Here is a 17,050-nt window from a genome sequence, read left to right on the forward strand (position 1 = left end):
AAGACTGTAGCTTTTATAGAAGCGGGCACTACATTTTATAGGTGCTCTGGCTTTTCAAACTCATCTTCTTTATGCGAGTATATATGCAGATAAGACCACTTCGGTTCGCTTGTTAGGCCTAGTGAATTTGCATAGTAATTGCAACGCGGTTTTACAGTTTGCATTGGGAACCAGCTCAATAATTGACACTAGCGCATCTGCTGTCTTTACATTCTAATTTGCTTCACTATCCTGAATGTAATCGTATTAAGGCCATTTAATTCTTTACTAGCACTGTTATAAGTGTAAAATAATAAATATAAATGGAACGTCCTGTATAAGCAAACAGGAAACACAATGAACTACAGCTTTCGTGAGTTAATATCTTATTGAATTTGAGCGTTAAATTGTCAAATGTCTAGTTGAATGCAATATAGCATATACATTTGCTTGAAATAAAAGAAAGTAAATTTGAGACCCCTACAAGCTCTAACTTCTATGGATTTTGATAGTAAATTAAAAATATATGATTTAAATAGATAAATATATCTAGCAATTTCAAAGTAGAAATTGTCAAAGTGTAGTGATACTCACATTACTTGTACGCACAAAGCATGAGTGCCCTGAGCAAGTAATATATTTTTATACCCGCTACCCATAAGGTAGAAGGGTATTATAACTTGAATGTACATATGTAACAGGTAGAAGGAGGCATCTCCGATCCCATAAAGTATACATGTATATATATTCTTGATCAGCCTCAACAGCCGCGACGATCTAGCCATGTCCGTCTGTAAGTCTGTCTATTTGTTTCAATTTTCTGCCACACCCACTTCCGCTCCTGCAAATTAACAAAAATCGAATAACAAGCGTAATTTTAAAGCTAGAGTTGCGAATTTTGGTTTATACAATAATTACGATAGTAGTTATAATTCCTGATTTGGTAGCGATCAGATAAAAATTGTCGAAGTTAATAAATAAATACTTTTGTGTGGGCAAAAACGCCTACTTACTAAGGGTCTTAGTTGCTTTGGCCGACAATCTGATATATTGTGCAGTCTATGGTATATTTTCAATGTGGTACTATACCGATATACTAAATATACCATTTCGTATATTTTTAGTATCTTTGCAGCATATTTGGTATATTTTGAGAATAATACCGCAAAATATATTGTTTTTATTTAAAATGGGTAGCGGGTATCTCACAGTCGAGCACACTCGACTTTAGCTTGCTTACTTGTTTTATATATATAATTTGGATAAATATGCTGGATATTATTAGATATATCGTTAGCTAAAGATTTTAAATTTAGTAAATTGTAATAAACTAATTACTAGTTTTATTATAATGTAAAAATGTTGATAACCAGTGTAATTTTTCATTACCCTAATCTTCAAAACTTGACACATTATGAGGAAGCTGAGTTTTAAACGACGTTTAAAATCCCATTAGGTATATGTAGACGATACCTAATCCACTAACACGTGTTAACCTATTACGAGAACCAGCTGATATATAATGGGTCTTCCTTAGAACAATTTTTTGGACATGAAAATTCTTTAGTTTGCGAAATAATATTTTGTTCTGCAGTATGTAAAGTTCAATTTACCCCCAAACAGCCCATAACATCGGTAATATTAGGTCCTTGACAATTTTAGTTTTACAATAATTTGGACACAAGTAAAATTGATCAAATATGGTGGATTCGGATCCAACCCGATAGACAATTTTCCTAATTTTTATCTTCATTATTATTATATTACTGGTCACATTACCCATTTTAAAAAACTTGCCAATACAAAACAAGTAAGAAAGCTACAGTCGAGTGTACTCGACTGTGAGATACCCGCTACCCATTTTGAATAAAAGAAACATATTTTGCGGTATTTTCTCAAAATATACCGAATATACTGCAAAAATACTAAAAAATATACCAAATGGTATATTTGGTATATCGACATAGTACCGCATTCAAAAAATACCATAGACGGCATAATATACCAGATTGTCAGCCAAAGCAACTCAGACCCTAGTAAGTAAGCGTTTTTGCCCATACAAAAGTATTTCTTTAATAACTTCGACAATTTTTATCTGATCGCAACCAAATTTTCAGGAATCATAACTACTATAGTAAATATTGTATATACCAAAATTCGCAATTCTAGCTTTAAAATTACGCTTGTTATTCGATTTTTTTGATTTGCGGGGGCGGAAGTGGGCGTGGCAAAAATTTGAAACAAACTTGATCTGCGTGCAAACATAACAAATGCTGTCGAAAAAAATTATAGCTCTATCTCTTATAGTCTCTGAGATCTAGGTGTTCATACGGACAGACGGACAGACGGACAGACACACAGACGGACAGACGGACATGGCTATATCGTCTCGGCTGTTGACGCTGATCAAGAATATATATACTTTATAGGGTCGGAGATGCCTCCTTCTACCTGTTACATACATTTCCTGCCGGCACAAAGTTATAATACCCTTCTACCCTATGGGTAGCGGGTATAAAAAGAAAAAACAAGTAAGAAAGCTACAGACGAGTGTGCTCGACTGTGAGATACCCGCTACCCATTTTAAATGAAAGCAAAATATTGCGGTATTATTTTCAAAATATAGCAAAATACTAAAAATATACTAAGCGGTATATTTGGTGTATCGATATAGTACCGCATTTAAAATATACCATAGACGCCACAATATACTAGATTGTCAGCCAAAGCAACTAAGACCCCTTGTAAGTAGGCGTTTTTGCCCATACAAAAGTATTTCTTTAATAACTTCGACAATTTTTATCTGATCGCAACCAAATTTTCATGAATCATATCTACTATAGTTATTATTGTATATATTAAAATTCGTAACTCTAGCTTTAAAATAACGCTTGTTAATAATAAAACCATTATTGTTTGCTTAAATAATGGTTTTATTAGGTTTACTGTAACGAGAGAAAGACTTACCTATAGTAGAGCTCAGAACGCGAGTAATACCCCAAATACCCTCATTTCCCATCTTAAGCTGACGTTGTTTTCTTTATAATTAGGTGTGGGATTGAGACCCTAATGTTTGTTCGCTCTGAAAATTATTCCGAGGAATCGACAATTTTTCTTTTATTAGGCAAAAGTTTATCCAAACTGTGAACTGTATCTTTGAGGAATGGTCGTTATTCTACTTTACACGACAGGCGTCGATTTATCAAGATAGGATTGAGTCGGTGCAGAAACGGGTTTTGATATTTACTCATCGTAGTTTAAATTGAAACCTTAATATAAGATTACCACCTTACCGTAGTAGACTTTTATTACTAAACCTTCCTTCTCTTCTGGTCGTAAAACCATGCAAGGTGCTATTTTCATGCAGACTAATTAATGGTGAAATGGACTCTTTGGAGCCAAATTAGTTTTGCTGTTCATTATCTGTCCAACGTCTTTTAATATTTGTACGCGGTTTTCAATTAATGCATGCTGTTAAAAAAATCTATTTTGTTTTGTCCGCGTGTCAACAAGCTTAGTATCGCTGGGCCACTTGATGGTACTGCCGTTAGTACGTCAACGTCCAAATAAACAAATAAACAAATGTAAAACTAAAATATGTTATGTTGAACTGGTAAAAGAAGAATTAGCCTTGACTTTTGAGGGCCCGTTTCTATTTCAAGCTGAGAGAATACTCTGAACCGAGAGAGCATAGCTCACTGGCCATGAAGATGCTCTAATGTTTCACTGACATTTTTTGACCTGTTGAATTGTCTGTTGTTTAGTTTATATCATAAGTGTGGTGCGTGATAGAAGCTGTGAGTTTTGCATTAATTCATGCTGCGCCATTTCACTTCAATAAATTTGTGGAGGTTTCTGATACGTAAACCATTGATAGTACAACTCTCTATTGATCTTATACTCTCCAGGACATAGCGTTTATGGCTGCTTTGGTGTCAAGAAATATGTTCTCCGCACTAAAGGATTAAATGAGCCAGTTCAGTTTTGTTTTCTATTGCAAAAACCTGCGCATTAGAGTTTGCGATTTTCAGGGTACTACACTAAGTTTGACGCATTTTTCACGCTTTCTTCTGTATTAGATAGCCTTGTCCTTGCTTGCAATCCAGAATTACTCCGACTTTCTTTACATGAATGCTCGATGTTAAAAAAATATTGCCGATTTTATGAGGGTCCATCGCGCCACCATGTACATACGTCTTTACGAAAGAGATGATGTACTACGCCCGACTTCTTCATTCTTTTAACTCCCTGGAAAGTGTTTGTATAGACAACCTATTTTTTCGCAGTGATATCGGAAAGTGATCACTTGCAAAAATATAAATTACTTTAATACATTGAAAAGAACACGCTTGGAGCCATTTTCTCATGAAGAAATAATAGACGTAAGTTCCAGGTCTGCATGTGGAATAAATTCCGAAAGAATTAGCAAAACAAGTAAGAAAGCTACAGTCGCGTTTGCTCGACTAAAATATACGAAGGGCTACATTGGTATGTTGATATATTACTACATTCGAAATATACTATATAGTACAAAACACCAGATTGTCAGTCAAAGCAACTACTACCTGTAGTAAGTACGCGTTTTCACCATATAAAAAATATCTCCGCTCGATTGAATAAATAAAACAAAATTTTATGATATTTCCAACGATCTCATGTCTCGTCGTGATCGGTATTCTGATAGTCATATAGGGCATCCACAAATTATGACTTAAGCGGAAGAAAGGATCTCCGACCCCATAAAGTATATATATTCTTGATCAGCATCAACAGGCGAGGCGATACAACCATGACAGTCTGTCCATTTGTCTGTATGCACATAGATCTCAGAGGCTATAAGAAATAGAGCTATAATTTTATTCGACAGTCCTTTTTTTATGAAGATTAAGTTTTATTTAGTTGCCACACCGACATTTTGAAGCTAGATTCACGATTTTTGCTATATGCAATCTAACAGTCTATATGATTCCTGAAAATGTTGATGCAATCGAATAAAAAAATTTAGAAGTTGTTTAAATAATAATTTTAGATGACAATAACCGGCTGCTGAAGACGGGTCTTCGTGGCATTGACTGATAATCTAATATATTATATTATGTAATATAGGATATTGTAAATGTAATATTATATCGATAGCCTCCGGTATATTTTAGAATTTTTGTGGTATATGAATTGGTATATCTTAAGAATAATATCGCATTATTTTTCTTTTACTCAAATTGGGTAGCGGGTATCTCAGCTTTCTTACTTTTTTTAAGAAAAGGGTCTAAGATCGGACATGATTCCACTTCTATACACATTCGCGCATACCATATTGGACATGCATATTAATTAAAATTCTAAGATATTCTTCTCTTATTGAACAGAATCCAACAACTTACAAATGCTTAAACTATTTTTATTTTCTTCTACACATTGGATCGAATGGAATTATGATTAATTACCTTCAATCAATTGCTAAATTTTTTTGTGAACTTCATGAATATTAATATTACTAAGGTTTTATACTAATTGGGTGTGTATGGGAATCAATCCATGAAGTTGTGAATTAATACCAAAATATATTAAACTTGTGATTGAGACCCGACCCATACAATATTGATGATTTATATATTTACACACGCATTAATGTAACACTGCTTAGGAGGCATACAGCTTATATGTATATATGTATATGTCTATATATGTACAAGAATATTATTGAATAAAAAAGAAAACTCAAAGAAGAAATATATGTATTTAATTCTGCATACAAATTTGGGTTTAAATCTTATTTATATATGCATACTTTTTTGTATATGGTCTAAGTTGATATTAACATTCTGTTAACTTTCGTAACATACACTATGTGCTATTCTGAAAGCCCTTTCTTAAATTTGAGTAATTGACGCATTTAATTAATTTACATATGTATGTACATATATATAAATGTATTCACATAGCTGAATTCGCACGTGCTCAGGCATCGATCATACTAATGCTTTCAGATTGAATTCCGTACAACATTCGGCAGTAATGGTAGCAAATGATAATATACCACAAAAAAAATTTAATTCCCAAATTCCCTAGACAAATTCCAACCCGCCGACAACATATTTAATGGAACATTTTTGAGTCTTAACACAATGGCTCCCAAACACAGACAATTAATAATTTTTGTTTTTAAAAGTTTCAAAAATAATTAAAAAAAATGAAATTAAGATAATCTGTCCAATAAAAAATCTTTGCTATATTAACTTAATACTGCATCTTAAATACTTAAAAAAAATACCGATATGTGATGTAGACTCAATTGACGATGTAATAAGAAACATAACCATATTGTCAGTTGACCTTGATCGAGTCCGCATTATTTCCGAAGATAATAATTACTGAGATTTATGGTGCGATAGAAAACAGGTCTGTTGTTGCGACGCTGCTGAGCTCGGTAGTTGTTTTCAAGTGGATTTCCATTGACATCCAGGACTTGCCAAAGCTTCGCTGCCTCTGAGTATGGAATTGGTATAGGTTGAGGAAATACAGTCCAGGTGACAGCCTCATTACAATCGGGGGTGGTCAAGGATCCCCTGTAGGTATAGAAGTTTCGAGTATTTAAATCGCCCAGCAACTGACCAAGCGTAATAGTTCCAGGCAGTTCACCTTCAGCATGGTATTCAATAACGTTGCGCAGTTCTGCGAACACCTTTCTTAGTCCAGGATATATACGATCCGGAGTCTTGAATATTGTTTAGAAAATTATTGATTTTTGCAATAGACATGTTAAAACTCACCCTGACTATCTTAAGCATAATGCCCAGAACGGCGATTCCATCTGGATAGTTTAAGGCTTCAGAAATATTATGATAGTCAGCGTTACGATGCACAATATGCATTTCGATATCAAAACGCCTTTTGTTAATTATATGCTCAGCTCCTCGTGTTGTAGGCGTTCCCCAATGGAAGTGAACGCCTTCGGCTACATATTTTCCCTTGAGTAAGCCTCCTGTTATAAAAGGCTTTTGTCCAATACGAGTCTCCGGTATGGCCATATCAACTATATAGTTACAAGTAATTTTTTATATATAATAGTAAATAGTAGGCCAATAAAAGTTTGGTGTTCAAAGCAAATATTTTTAAATTAGGAAATAAATTTAAATTAATAATTATAATTAATCTCCAAAACTCAAAATAAACCCATTCATATACATAAGCAACAAGGATATTGGAAATTTTTTTCGACTACTTGCCTGTGTATCCTTTATTTACCAATGTCAAGGGTCGATTGAGCCTCTCATCATAGTTTCCAAAGAAAATTCGTGGCAATGGCATAATAAGCGACTTGAAAAATTATAGCATAAAATAAAATTTTTTGTAGTAATCTTTAATTTTGTACTCTACGCTGAATACAACTGTAACTTGTGGTTAAGACTAGCGAAAAATTGATACAAATTGGATCATTCGGAACATTAACTAGTTCCACTTAATACATTAAATTAGCTTCCATCGTGTGCAACACCAGTAACGGATATAATGAAATATTTTTGCGCTCTGTGCTTTATGTCAAATTGACTAGTCATTATCGTAATGCAATTTTAATTCACGCTTTATTACAAGCATTACAATTGTACGATTGTATTGTGATTTAATCACTGCTTTAATAAAATAGTTATTATTGACATAATCGTAAGAGTTAATTTAAATGGAATATTATAAATCGAATATCGATGGTTATTTGAAATATATTGTGTTCTTACACTATCAATGGACAGCCTAATAGGGGACTGTCGTCGACCAGTCATACAAGTTCCTTCCCAATTAAGACCATGTTCATCAAAGTTCCAGCCGGAATTTGCACTACCGCTGCTAGTATCAATACCTTCAACAAAAATAAATTTATTTCAAATTTAGCTTAGTCTAATTTCACCCATGGGTTGAACTCCAGCTAAAATTTCACTTGGGCATCCGTTGCTATCTTGAACAAGTCGTCTATTACCATGTTTGGTCGGATGATACACGAGTGGCAGTAAAAAAAACAATTTATGAAACAGATTTGCATACATTATTGAAGCGTATTTTTCAACATTTGAATTTGAAATATAAATTGAAAGGCATTCACATCCGTTTTCGAATTCAAATATTTCATTTGGCACTGTATTGAGTTGCTTGGACTACAGCTCAAGCGCAACTGAATTGAATCGACAACCACAACAAAACTTTTATACCAAAATTAAACGACCCGTGAGACGTCACAACATTCGTAGACATCTGAAGACAGCACATCACAAAAATGCCGGTACAATGATTTGAGGTGATATCTGACCACCTCATGTTACCTATTCTAAAATAACAAACATCGTGAGATGTTTTATATTACAATTACATATGGTATGATCTATCATTTTATGTTAAATATAATTTGAGTTTGCCAAGAATCGAGTTGTTTTTAATAAAATAAAGATTATGCAGAATTGAATGTGAGACTGGTTAACTATGTTTACTTTACATATGTAGATGAAAAACTCCTCTGCAAAACTTTTTTAAAATGTAGTTAGGCGAGCATTACTGACTGTCATTGGTTTAGAAATATCTATTGAGACAAGTCTTCTTTTTAAGCTTTCTTTCGTATGTATGCGAATCATGGATTTAAGAAATCTGACTTGATATGTTGAACATACGATAACATTTTTGTTTCGCAATTATCAATATGAGCAATAAAATTAATTAAAAACAAGAGTTTTACTGTTAGGGCTGTGACACATTCATACATTGTCAGCCAAACCTACGAAGTCTTATACAAAAGTTTTCCTTTAAATAACTTCCACAATTTTTATCTGATCACCACCAAAAATCTTAAATACTATAGTTTTTATTGTATGTACTTTTTATTATATTTTTGTCGATTTGCGGGGGCGGAAGTGGGCGTGACAAAAACTGAACCAAACTTGATTTTCACGCAAACTTAAAAAATTATATTTCTATATTTTATAGTCTCTCAGACATACGGACATGGCTGTATCGTTTCGGCTGTTGACTCTAATCAAGAATATATATATACAGAAGATTCCGGTTATAGCGACTTTCAATGGACCGACGATTTTACGTCGTTATACCCGGAAGACGCACTAACCGAAAGGAGCAAAACAAATTTTTGTTTTGTTTTTTTTTTTTCTATGGTTGCCATGTTCGTAATAGGTTTTTAAGATAAAACAAATTAATTTTTAAACAAAACAAAAAAATTGATCAATTTAATTTAATAGCATGGTTTTTCCATAATAAATCGTATACCTGCATTTTCCTTAGCATAAGCTAAGGCGACAGCAAAAGTAACAGAGAGTAGTGAGAATGTAAGAACCTTCGTGTCGCTGCTAGGAACACAAGCAAGAGTGCCGTCCACTGATAAACGCATACATTTCTAACAGCGTCGTTTGATACTTAAATTTGTTGGCATAATTTCGTTATATTTTTTTTGTTCGTCGCAATATCCGGTTGAATTTCGTCGCTATAAGCGGTTTGTCGCTAAAAGCGGAGACGTACTAAGCGGAGGCCCTTTCATATAAGTTTGTATGGGGACCAACCAATCCATCGAGTTTTCGTCGCAATAACCGGACGGACACTATAAGCGGAGTCGATATAACCGGATTCTACTGTACACACTTTATGTGGTCGGAGATGCATCCTTGTGCCCGTTACATACATTTCATGGAGGCAGAAAGTTATAATATATTTCTACCTATGAGTAGCGTCTATAAAAAAATGTCTTATTTATTTATCATATTACTTTCGTTAGATAGATTGCTTATCAGAATCAAAAGATGCTGAATGTACTTTAAAAATGTGTATACGCAATATTTATAAGATAGGCTAGATAAAATAAACTTTTGTTTTCTTGAAATGTATTGTGATTAAATGACGAATTTTATTTTCCTTTATCTTTTTTAATATAACCTTATTTATATCACACCAAAAGAATTAAATTTTTGGTTTAATATATATTTACTTTTGAAATCTAGAACATTGTATTACCTGTGACATTGTTTTTGAACCTTAAAATTTATGGATCAGTTTGCTCTTAGCTATTGTCATTAAATTTATGTGGTAAAATAGAACAGGTTATTGGATCAAAAATCGCCAACAGCATGAGAAATAAACTCGAACTGCCGATCCACGCTGGCATCTGCGTCTGGTGTATCATCAATAAAGTGCATTTCGACGTGTTCCTGAAATGCCTTGAAAGGCACTTGGCTAGAGTACAACTTGCCGCACATTGGGCAAGTTTTATCTATGACATCTGCCTTCAATTTTTCTTGCAATATATTAGAGCGGGGCAAGGATCCTTGTGATATGGTTGGGTGACCAGTGAAGGTGTAATGCAATTGGCTGCTTGTGGAATTTTCACTGTGATATGCCTTTAGATCGGTGGTCAGTCTCTCTTCCGTTTCTAAGCTCTTATCGGCCATTTCCGGTTTGATTGCAGAGTTTTTCGCACAGTCAGGGCAAGGACGAAGAGCTTGAAGAGGATGGAGTAAAAGTGAACTGCATTAATTTGATAGTTAAGCACAAATCATTGGCTTACCAAAACGACTTTCCAGCTGAGTATATACTACGTTAAGCGTTTGTTGCTGCTTCATGGCTTCACGACGCAAGTCCTGTAATCCCTCCATGCATTTTCTCGCATCGATATTGGCATCTGGATCACTGATGGCATCATTCACTTGCAGCCCATACGCATAGGCTAGCTCTTCGCCAGTATCAAAACCAGCTAACGTAATATCCTCAAAGCTCCTTTCTGATATCACCTTCTTCCGCAAGTGTGGATTTGGTGAGTGCTGAGTAAACGTTTTGGAGCGAATTAAATTTAGATTGTGATTGGAGCCCATAGAAGCATTAACTGTTCCAATATCATTCTCTTTTGGCAATTGTGCTTGGTAATTATCTTTCGATATTTTCGATAGACGCGACCACAATTTGCGATTTTCATCAGACACCATATTTATTTGATGCTCAAGTTTCTCCTTCTGTCGTAGCAGTTCATTCACTTGACAACGCAATGATACAGCGTCATCACGGTTGTCTTCAACTTTACCCTGGGTTATCTTATTTGTCAACGCCTTTTCATGCGTGTTCCCGTCCCGCAGGCGCTGATTCTCATCCTCTATAACTGACACCTGACGCTGCAACTGTATGCACCGTTCTTTCATTGTTTGGAGCGCTACTTGTAATGCGTAATTCATTTTGTCGTTATTTGTCGAACTGGAGCTTGTTGTGCGTCCTGATGTGCCTTTGTCAGTATTTGAGTCCATTCTCCACATTAAAATTTTTCAAATTTATCGTAATGATAATTGACTTTTTTATTATTTTATATTTTTATCTATTCCGTGTTTTCATTTTTTTTAATGTGCAGTGACAAATGCCTGCTATCGATATTGATCGATATGTTAGTTGAGATACCAATTTAACAGCGCTTGTATGCCTGGTACTTAATAGCCTATTTCCACTGCATCAACAAACCTCGGTTTTGTGTTCGATATTTCTACGTTCGTTATCAATACTTGTAGCTCGTGAACGTAGAAAAACTGAGTTTTTTCTAATGGGTTTTTACATGGGCCGAACGTTATATTCGTATTGAACGGAAAAGAACCGAGAAAAAGCGAGTGTTTTGGGTTTTTCATCCCTTATAAAAACCTATAAAAAACGTTCTACCTTTGTGAGTTTTGTGAAAATATCGATAACGAACGTAGAAATATCCACCACACATTTTGAGTAATCACGCGATACTTTATCGATGTGACAACGAAAAAGAGCTCACCACCCAACCAACAGCTGATAATTGAATGCACCAAAATATGAAAATAGAAATAAAAAATTTATTTTGTTTTTTAAAACAAAACTCCGGCAATTTCGTGGAGCGGCTTGTATGAAGGAATATTTTTGATTTGTGGGAGGAAAATTTGAAGCCATTGAGGTCTGTACAAAAAACACATGCACATATCAACGAATGTGTGAAAAGTAAAAGGTAAATGTATTTATGTAAATATTATATTGCCGCCAGCAATTCTACTATTGGCATTGGGCTATCTTCCATTAGACATTTCTCCACTTCGTCAAAATCTTCGTCTAAATATTGAAATTTAAATGTTTTCCATATGACAAATTAACGTAGTTTTTTAAATTATGTACTAACTTTTGTTAACATTTGAACAGCTGATGTATATCAGTGCGACCACACTAAGAAATTCCCGAAGCTGTTGAAACGCTAAAACGGGACTTGATCGAATGTGAAAGAAGTGAGTGGCTGTGGCAACGGGGCATATGATTATAAGAATAACAAAAAATTCATAGTCAAGTGTGCCTGATAAAATATCGCTGAAATATTGCATACATATGTATTTTCAGAGTTGCATTTCAAGTTTGCAAACCTATCTACGGACGATTATCAGCTGTCGTAATACTTATAGTCACAAAACTCTGTGATTACCAGCTGTCGATATGAATGGAAGATGTTTACTTAATCATTATAAGACGTTTCAAAAAAAAATTTCGCAATTCAACCAAATACGTTTCAACGCAGTCTCCTGTCAATCACCAAAAGTGTTATTTTTCGGAACCGACAATTTTTCATTGCCCAGTTTGCAGAAACTGCATCAAAACAATGTCGACATTGGTGTTGTCACTTCCTTCAAAAATCCTGCGAACTGCGTGCGTAAATATTGTGAGCATGAAAATTTAGCATTATACCAATGGCCGATTACTCCGAAACTTTGTGCCTCCTACGAACTTGGCGTTGTTGTTTCCTTTGGCCATTTGATACCAGTGCATATCATAAATGCTTTCGCCTGCGGGATCATAAATGTCCATGCCAGCTTACTTCCTCGTTGGCGAGGTGCAGCTCCAATAATCTACGCCATTATGAATGGTGACAGGAAAACGGGAGTGTCCATTATGAACATACAACCACATCACTTCGACATTGGCGACGTAAGATAATGCCCGTTTTAGCAAATGACAATATATACATATATGTGTATATCAACATAAGCCTACAGAACAATTTTCCAGATTTTGGCGCAGCGTGAAATGGCCATTGGGTCTGACATTCATATGCCAGAGCTTCATTCGTCCTTGGCGCAGTTGGGAGCCGAACTGCTTCTGGATACAGTTAATAATGTGAGGGAACGAATAGCCAAAGCAACACCGCAGGACGGAGCGCTTGCAACTTATGGTAGGGTTGCGATAATAACAAAATTGTATTGCTTGTGTAATTCTCACTTTTTTGTAGCTCCAAAGATAACATCGCGCATTACAGAGATCGAGTGGGCAGAACAAAATTCAATGGAGATATACGCTAGGTATCGAGCTCTTTATGGATTTAAGTGCTTAACGACAAGTTTCCTGGATAAGCAAGTACAACTGCTTACTGTAAGAAAACCTAAGTCTCAAGCACAGCTAAATTTACCAAGGTTTTTGCTTCCAAGTCATTTCGTTTTCCACCGTGGACTGAAGTCTTTAATCATTGGCTGTGCTCAAGGCACTGCGATTGAAGTAACTCAGATGCGTATAGAAGGTAAAAAACCAATGAGTGCATTGGATTTCAACAACGGGTTCTTGAAGCAAGCAGTTTCACGGCAATTCAAACAAAATACAAATGCCGCCTATTGCTAACCAAATTTACAATTGTTTTTTATTCATTTTATATATAGCCGCAGTAGCTCATCCTAAATCTGAAGGCTTAACTTCTTTAGTGTCTGCAGATTGTTGAGTGGACTTCTGCAATAAATTTTTTGTGAACCACATGGGTCGTGGTTTTTGTATTTCCACGACTCTGTTGCCTTTGAGGGCCTCCGGAGATAGGTCGTTTTCTCCGTCGTACAATACAACTACCTCTTGATCGATGGGAGCCACACCAAGGCTCTCCTGGATTTTCTCCTGCATCTGATGCGTCTCTTTGCGCACTATGTCGTAGCAAAAGGCTATTGAATGTTATTTGTGTTATTGAGTTGCAGCATTTAATATATTCGATGTGTAGAACTTACGGCATAGAACTCCCAATTCATGCTCATGTCCGCATTTCAGACAAGAGCGCAGGTTTCTCTTTTCCTTAAGTGGCTTCCAAACATAATCGGGAAATCCAAATTTGCGATTTAAACGTTTTTCCACGCTGCGACGATGCTTGGGAACAGCCCAAAGAAAACCATCTCCAATCACATCTTTGAGACTAAATGTCTGTGTAGTTGGGTTCTTACGGTCACTCATAATCATCGCGAGTGCCGGTGGCGATCCCTTGACCATGGCAAAAAGGTTTTCCAAATTGCCAATTATAGTTTTAATTGATAACAACAAAATGCGAGGCATTCTAAAATCTGTTTTCCTACAAAGTACAAAAAGATGTATGTTGTAACAAGCCAAGGCAACGTGTTGATATATCGAATCAATATGTTATCGATATAGTTATATTGTTATAAATATGAATAAATCACAAGCATGCGGCGATACAACTGCCTCGTATATTGATATATTTGAAGTTTGTGTTCGGTTATGTATGATTATGAATGTAAAAAAGACAACTGTAGTGATGGCAAAAAAAATCATTAACCGATTATTGAATCATATAAGTAGAGATCGAGAAATAATTGAAAATTAAAAATAATCGATTACTTAAATGATTGTTTTTGTATTTACTTTATAGAGGAATTATTTTATAGTTGCAAATGCAATGCAAATTCTACTAACAATAACAAAAAAATTGCAATAATCGTTAGTCGGTTTCTTTTTTCAGTGGCAGTAGCACGGTGTTACTAGTTCCCGCCTTGGAATAAGAGCCTCTACGAAGGTGCCAATAGGGAAACAATACTGGCAAGCAATACTGTATAACTCTGGATATGTATATATATATATATGCATTTATAATAATCGCATCTCGACCCAGGCATTAGCGACGTTGCGTTTAAGCCCAACACTGGAGCGTTTAAGGAAAAGTTTAGGCAGTCTTGAATTTCATCATCATTCTTACGACGTTTGTGTGCCAGCGTCTTGTGGTGGGCACATAGAACAAATTCTACATCCAAAGCTTTCATCATTTCTGAAACTGCCGTCAACTTCTTTATATTATTATTATTATTTGCTGGCGTTCAAAATTAATAGTTGGTATGACTGCACTTAAAATATCATATTTCTCTGCACTTATCTGACTAATAGTAGCTTTCAGCAGACGGCTGCTCTTGCTTTGCCGCTGCACTTCAACCAAACTAAAATTGTACGGCATTTGATAATTAAACAGAATGCGCTTCAACTTCCAAGGCAATCGCGCTAACTAAATTCAAAGTGGGAGCGAAACTTAAGTATGACGGTATTTTCCAATGTTTGTGTGTATCACTTTCCATATTCGCATCATTGCCGTAATCTGATTTTTGACGATACAAAAGTTTTTTAACAACTCCATTAGTACATCAGAGATGCAGTGCTGCCAGATTCTCCGGAGTAAAAGTTGCTAATTTGAGAAAAAAGTTTCTAAAAATTGCTAAAAATTATAAAAAAAATTGCCAAAAGAATTGCTAAATCTTTTAAATGTTCTTTTTCAAATAGTATGTACAGTTTTAATTAAGAGAATAAAATATTGAAATTAAAAATAAAAATTAAAATAAACAGGATTTCATATCTTCTTTTGTTAACATTACAAAATACTTAAAATTTCGTCCAATTCTTCTGCTTCCTTCCTATCCGTGTACTTTTCGTTTCCTGAAATCTTATTTATGTACTCGTAGGGAAGTACATAACTATGGCAACATTTGTCATGCCTATGTAGTCCAATACATATATAAAGTTAATATTTATTTTTTTTTTTAATTATTATTTTTTTCAAATAATTTGCTTCTTTATTAAGTATCGAACTAGTACAGCAGGAAGAAAATAGTACTATAACAACACAGCACTATGGTCCGAATTCCCGATTTGGTGGCATAAAATCGAATATTGCATCTATCGAGCTGAAACTTGGCTTCATTAATAGAGATCTCTAAATATTTAAGTAAACTTTCAAGTAAGTTTGACCACGCCTAATCCAATGACCATATAGACATCATGACGTATACGTGATATTTTATTTAATTTTTATTTATTTATTTATTTTTTTATTTATTGCTCTCTTTTTTGTCGTCACTCAGTGTACATTCATCTATTTGACCAAATACAAGTTCAACCAGCGCGGAAGAGTAGCGCCCGCTGTCCATCCACACGTCCAGCAACGTGGCCTGACAGAACTCAAGCACAACTAAATAAATAATTAAAGCATCGGAAAAGCCGCTAAAAGCCGCAAACCGCACTGTTATTACAATTTAATATAAAGTGTCTACTATTGTTTAACAAACATTACACAACGCACAAATACGCAGAACACCTTTTTTTTCCTCTACAGAAGACGAACACTTTTGTCAGCTTTTTGATTTCCTTGGACAACACAAAACAGTACACATATATAACGTTAAACAAATTACCACACAAACTGTTTTTATTATTCGTAATTTACATACCTCCAACTTCAATATCCATTTAAAAAAATAGAAAAATATTATTTAGTTTGGATTTGCAAAGCGCTCAAAGTTATTAAAAGTTTCCCGCCAATTTTGTCACAAAAATCAGCTGCTTAATCTGACCTGACATTTTTGACAAAAATATTTATTGATACTTTCTATCTAGGGTATCTAGTTTGAATATATAAAAAAAAAATTCAGATTTTCTTAAATTTTGGACTTTATGCCACCAAATCGGGAATTCGGACCATAGTGCACACGTAAAAAATGTATTTATTTGGGCCAAACCTCATTTTAGTTTAAGGAGTTTATGTGAAGTTTACGATTGGGTGAACGTTTTGGCGAAACCTTGACGCTTCAATCGCCTCAACGGTCTAGCTGGTAGGAGTCTCCTAGCGAGTCTGCTTCTATGGGTTAGCAACCTGTCGCTGTTCAAAACTAACTTTATATGCAATATCGCATTTAATGTTTTAAGGCTCATACAAATGCGTAATTTATTTTTCAACTTCAGCGTTCGACCATGGCAGGGAAAAGATTTTGAGCGCAAAATCTGCTAAATCACTAAAAAG

General features: G+C 34.9%; 4 protein-coding genes across 5 annotated transcripts; 1 reads left to right on the forward strand and 3 right to left on the reverse strand.

The window, feature by feature from the left end:
• Window positions 1–6,096: 6,096 nt before the first annotated feature.
• LOC133838518 (carbonic anhydrase 2) lies at window positions 6,097–8,421 on the reverse strand. The gene is made up of 5 exons (XM_062269644.1): window positions 7,952–8,421; window positions 7,713–7,834; window positions 7,206–7,296; window positions 6,750–7,012; window positions 6,097–6,694 (listed from the first exon to the last, which is right to left on the reverse strand). Exons 1-5 carry the CDS (start codon window positions 8,016–8,018, stop codon window positions 6,329–6,331), a joined length of 909 nt encoding a protein of 302 aa, XP_062125628.1. The 5' UTR covers window positions 8,019–8,421; the 3' UTR covers window positions 6,097–6,328.
• A 1,496-nt stretch (window positions 8,422–9,917) lies between these two features.
• LOC133839615 (protein spindle-F) lies at window positions 9,918–11,383 on the reverse strand. Its single transcript, XM_062271235.1, has 2 exons — window positions 10,532–11,383; window positions 9,918–10,465 (listed from the first exon to the last, which is right to left on the reverse strand). The coding sequence occupies exons 1-2, from the start codon at window positions 11,265–11,267 to the stop codon at window positions 10,077–10,079; spliced, it is 1,125 nt and encodes a 374-aa protein (XP_062127219.1). The 5' UTR covers window positions 11,268–11,383; the 3' UTR covers window positions 9,918–10,076.
• Window positions 11,384–12,352: 969 nt separating this feature from the next.
• Window positions 12,353–13,622, forward strand: LOC133839616 (methionyl-tRNA formyltransferase, mitochondrial). Of its 2 annotated transcripts, none has more exons than XM_062271236.1 (3): window positions 12,353–12,933; window positions 13,015–13,177; window positions 13,235–13,622. In XM_062271236.1, the coding sequence occupies exons 1-3, from the start codon at window positions 12,445–12,447 to the stop codon at window positions 13,615–13,617; spliced, it is 1,035 nt and encodes a 344-aa protein (XP_062127220.1). In that variant the 5' UTR covers window positions 12,353–12,444; the 3' UTR covers window positions 13,618–13,622. The 2 variants fall into 2 exon arrangements, with proteins under 2 accessions (XP_062127220.1, XP_062127221.1); XM_062271237.1 differs by having other exon boundaries at window positions 12,799–12,933; window positions 13,002–13,177.
• LOC133839619 (large ribosomal subunit protein bL32m) lies at window positions 13,611–14,467 on the reverse strand. The gene is made up of 2 exons (XM_062271242.1): window positions 13,989–14,467; window positions 13,611–13,925 (listed from the first exon to the last, which is right to left on the reverse strand). The coding sequence occupies exons 1-2, from the start codon at window positions 14,305–14,307 to the stop codon at window positions 13,666–13,668; spliced, it is 579 nt and encodes a 192-aa protein (XP_062127226.1). The 5' UTR covers window positions 14,308–14,467; the 3' UTR covers window positions 13,611–13,665.
• Window positions 14,468–17,050: the final 2,583 nt, after the last annotated feature.

This window comes from Drosophila sulfurigaster, chromosome 2R (genome assembly GCF_023558435.1).
Source record: "Drosophila sulfurigaster albostrigata strain 15112-1811.04 chromosome 2R, ASM2355843v2, whole genome shotgun sequence".
Taxonomy (NCBI): Eukaryota; Metazoa; Arthropoda; class Insecta; order Diptera; family Drosophilidae; genus Drosophila; species Drosophila sulfurigaster.

Excerpts from the sequence above, each read along its gene's own strand:
- LOC133839619 (XM_062271242.1), bottom strand. The coding sequence starts at position 14,307 with ATGCCTCGCATTTTGTTGTTATCAATTAAAACTATAATTGGCAATTTG. Across the intron at positions 13,926-13,988 it reads TGAATTGGGAGTTCTATGCC|CCTTTTGCTACGACATAGTG; the intron begins GTAAGTTCTACA and ends AACATTCAATAG.
- LOC133839615 (XM_062271235.1), bottom strand. The coding sequence starts at position 11,267 with ATGTGGAGAATGGACTCAAATACTGACAAAGGCACATCAGGACGCACA. Across the intron at positions 10,466-10,531 it reads TCAGCTGGAAAGTCGTTTTG|CTCTTCGTCCTTGCCCTGAC; the intron begins GTAAGCCAATGA and ends ATCCTCTTCAAG.
- LOC133838518 (XM_062269644.1), bottom strand. The coding sequence starts at position 8,018 with ATGTATGCAAATCTGTTTCATAAATTGTTTTTTTTACTGCCACTCGTG. Across the intron at positions 7,013-7,205 it reads GGTAAATAAAGGATACACAG|TTGATATGGCCATACCGGAG; the intron begins GCAAGTAGTCGA and ends GTAACTATATAG. Across the intron at positions 6,695-6,749 it reads TTATGCTTAAGATAGTCAGG|ACTCCGGATCGTATATATCC; the intron begins GTGAGTTTTAAC and ends ACAATATTCAAG.
- LOC133839616 (XM_062271236.1), top strand. The coding sequence starts at position 12,445 with ATGAATGGAAGATGTTTACTTAATCATTATAAGACGTTTCAAAAAAAA. Across the intron at positions 12,934-13,014 it reads ATCACTTCGACATTGGCGAC|ATTTTGGCGCAGCGTGAAAT; the intron begins GTAAGATAATGC and ends ACAATTTTCCAG. Across the intron at positions 13,178-13,234 it reads CGGAGCGCTTGCAACTTATG|CTCCAAAGATAACATCGCGC; the intron begins GTAGGGTTGCGA and ends ACTTTTTTGTAG.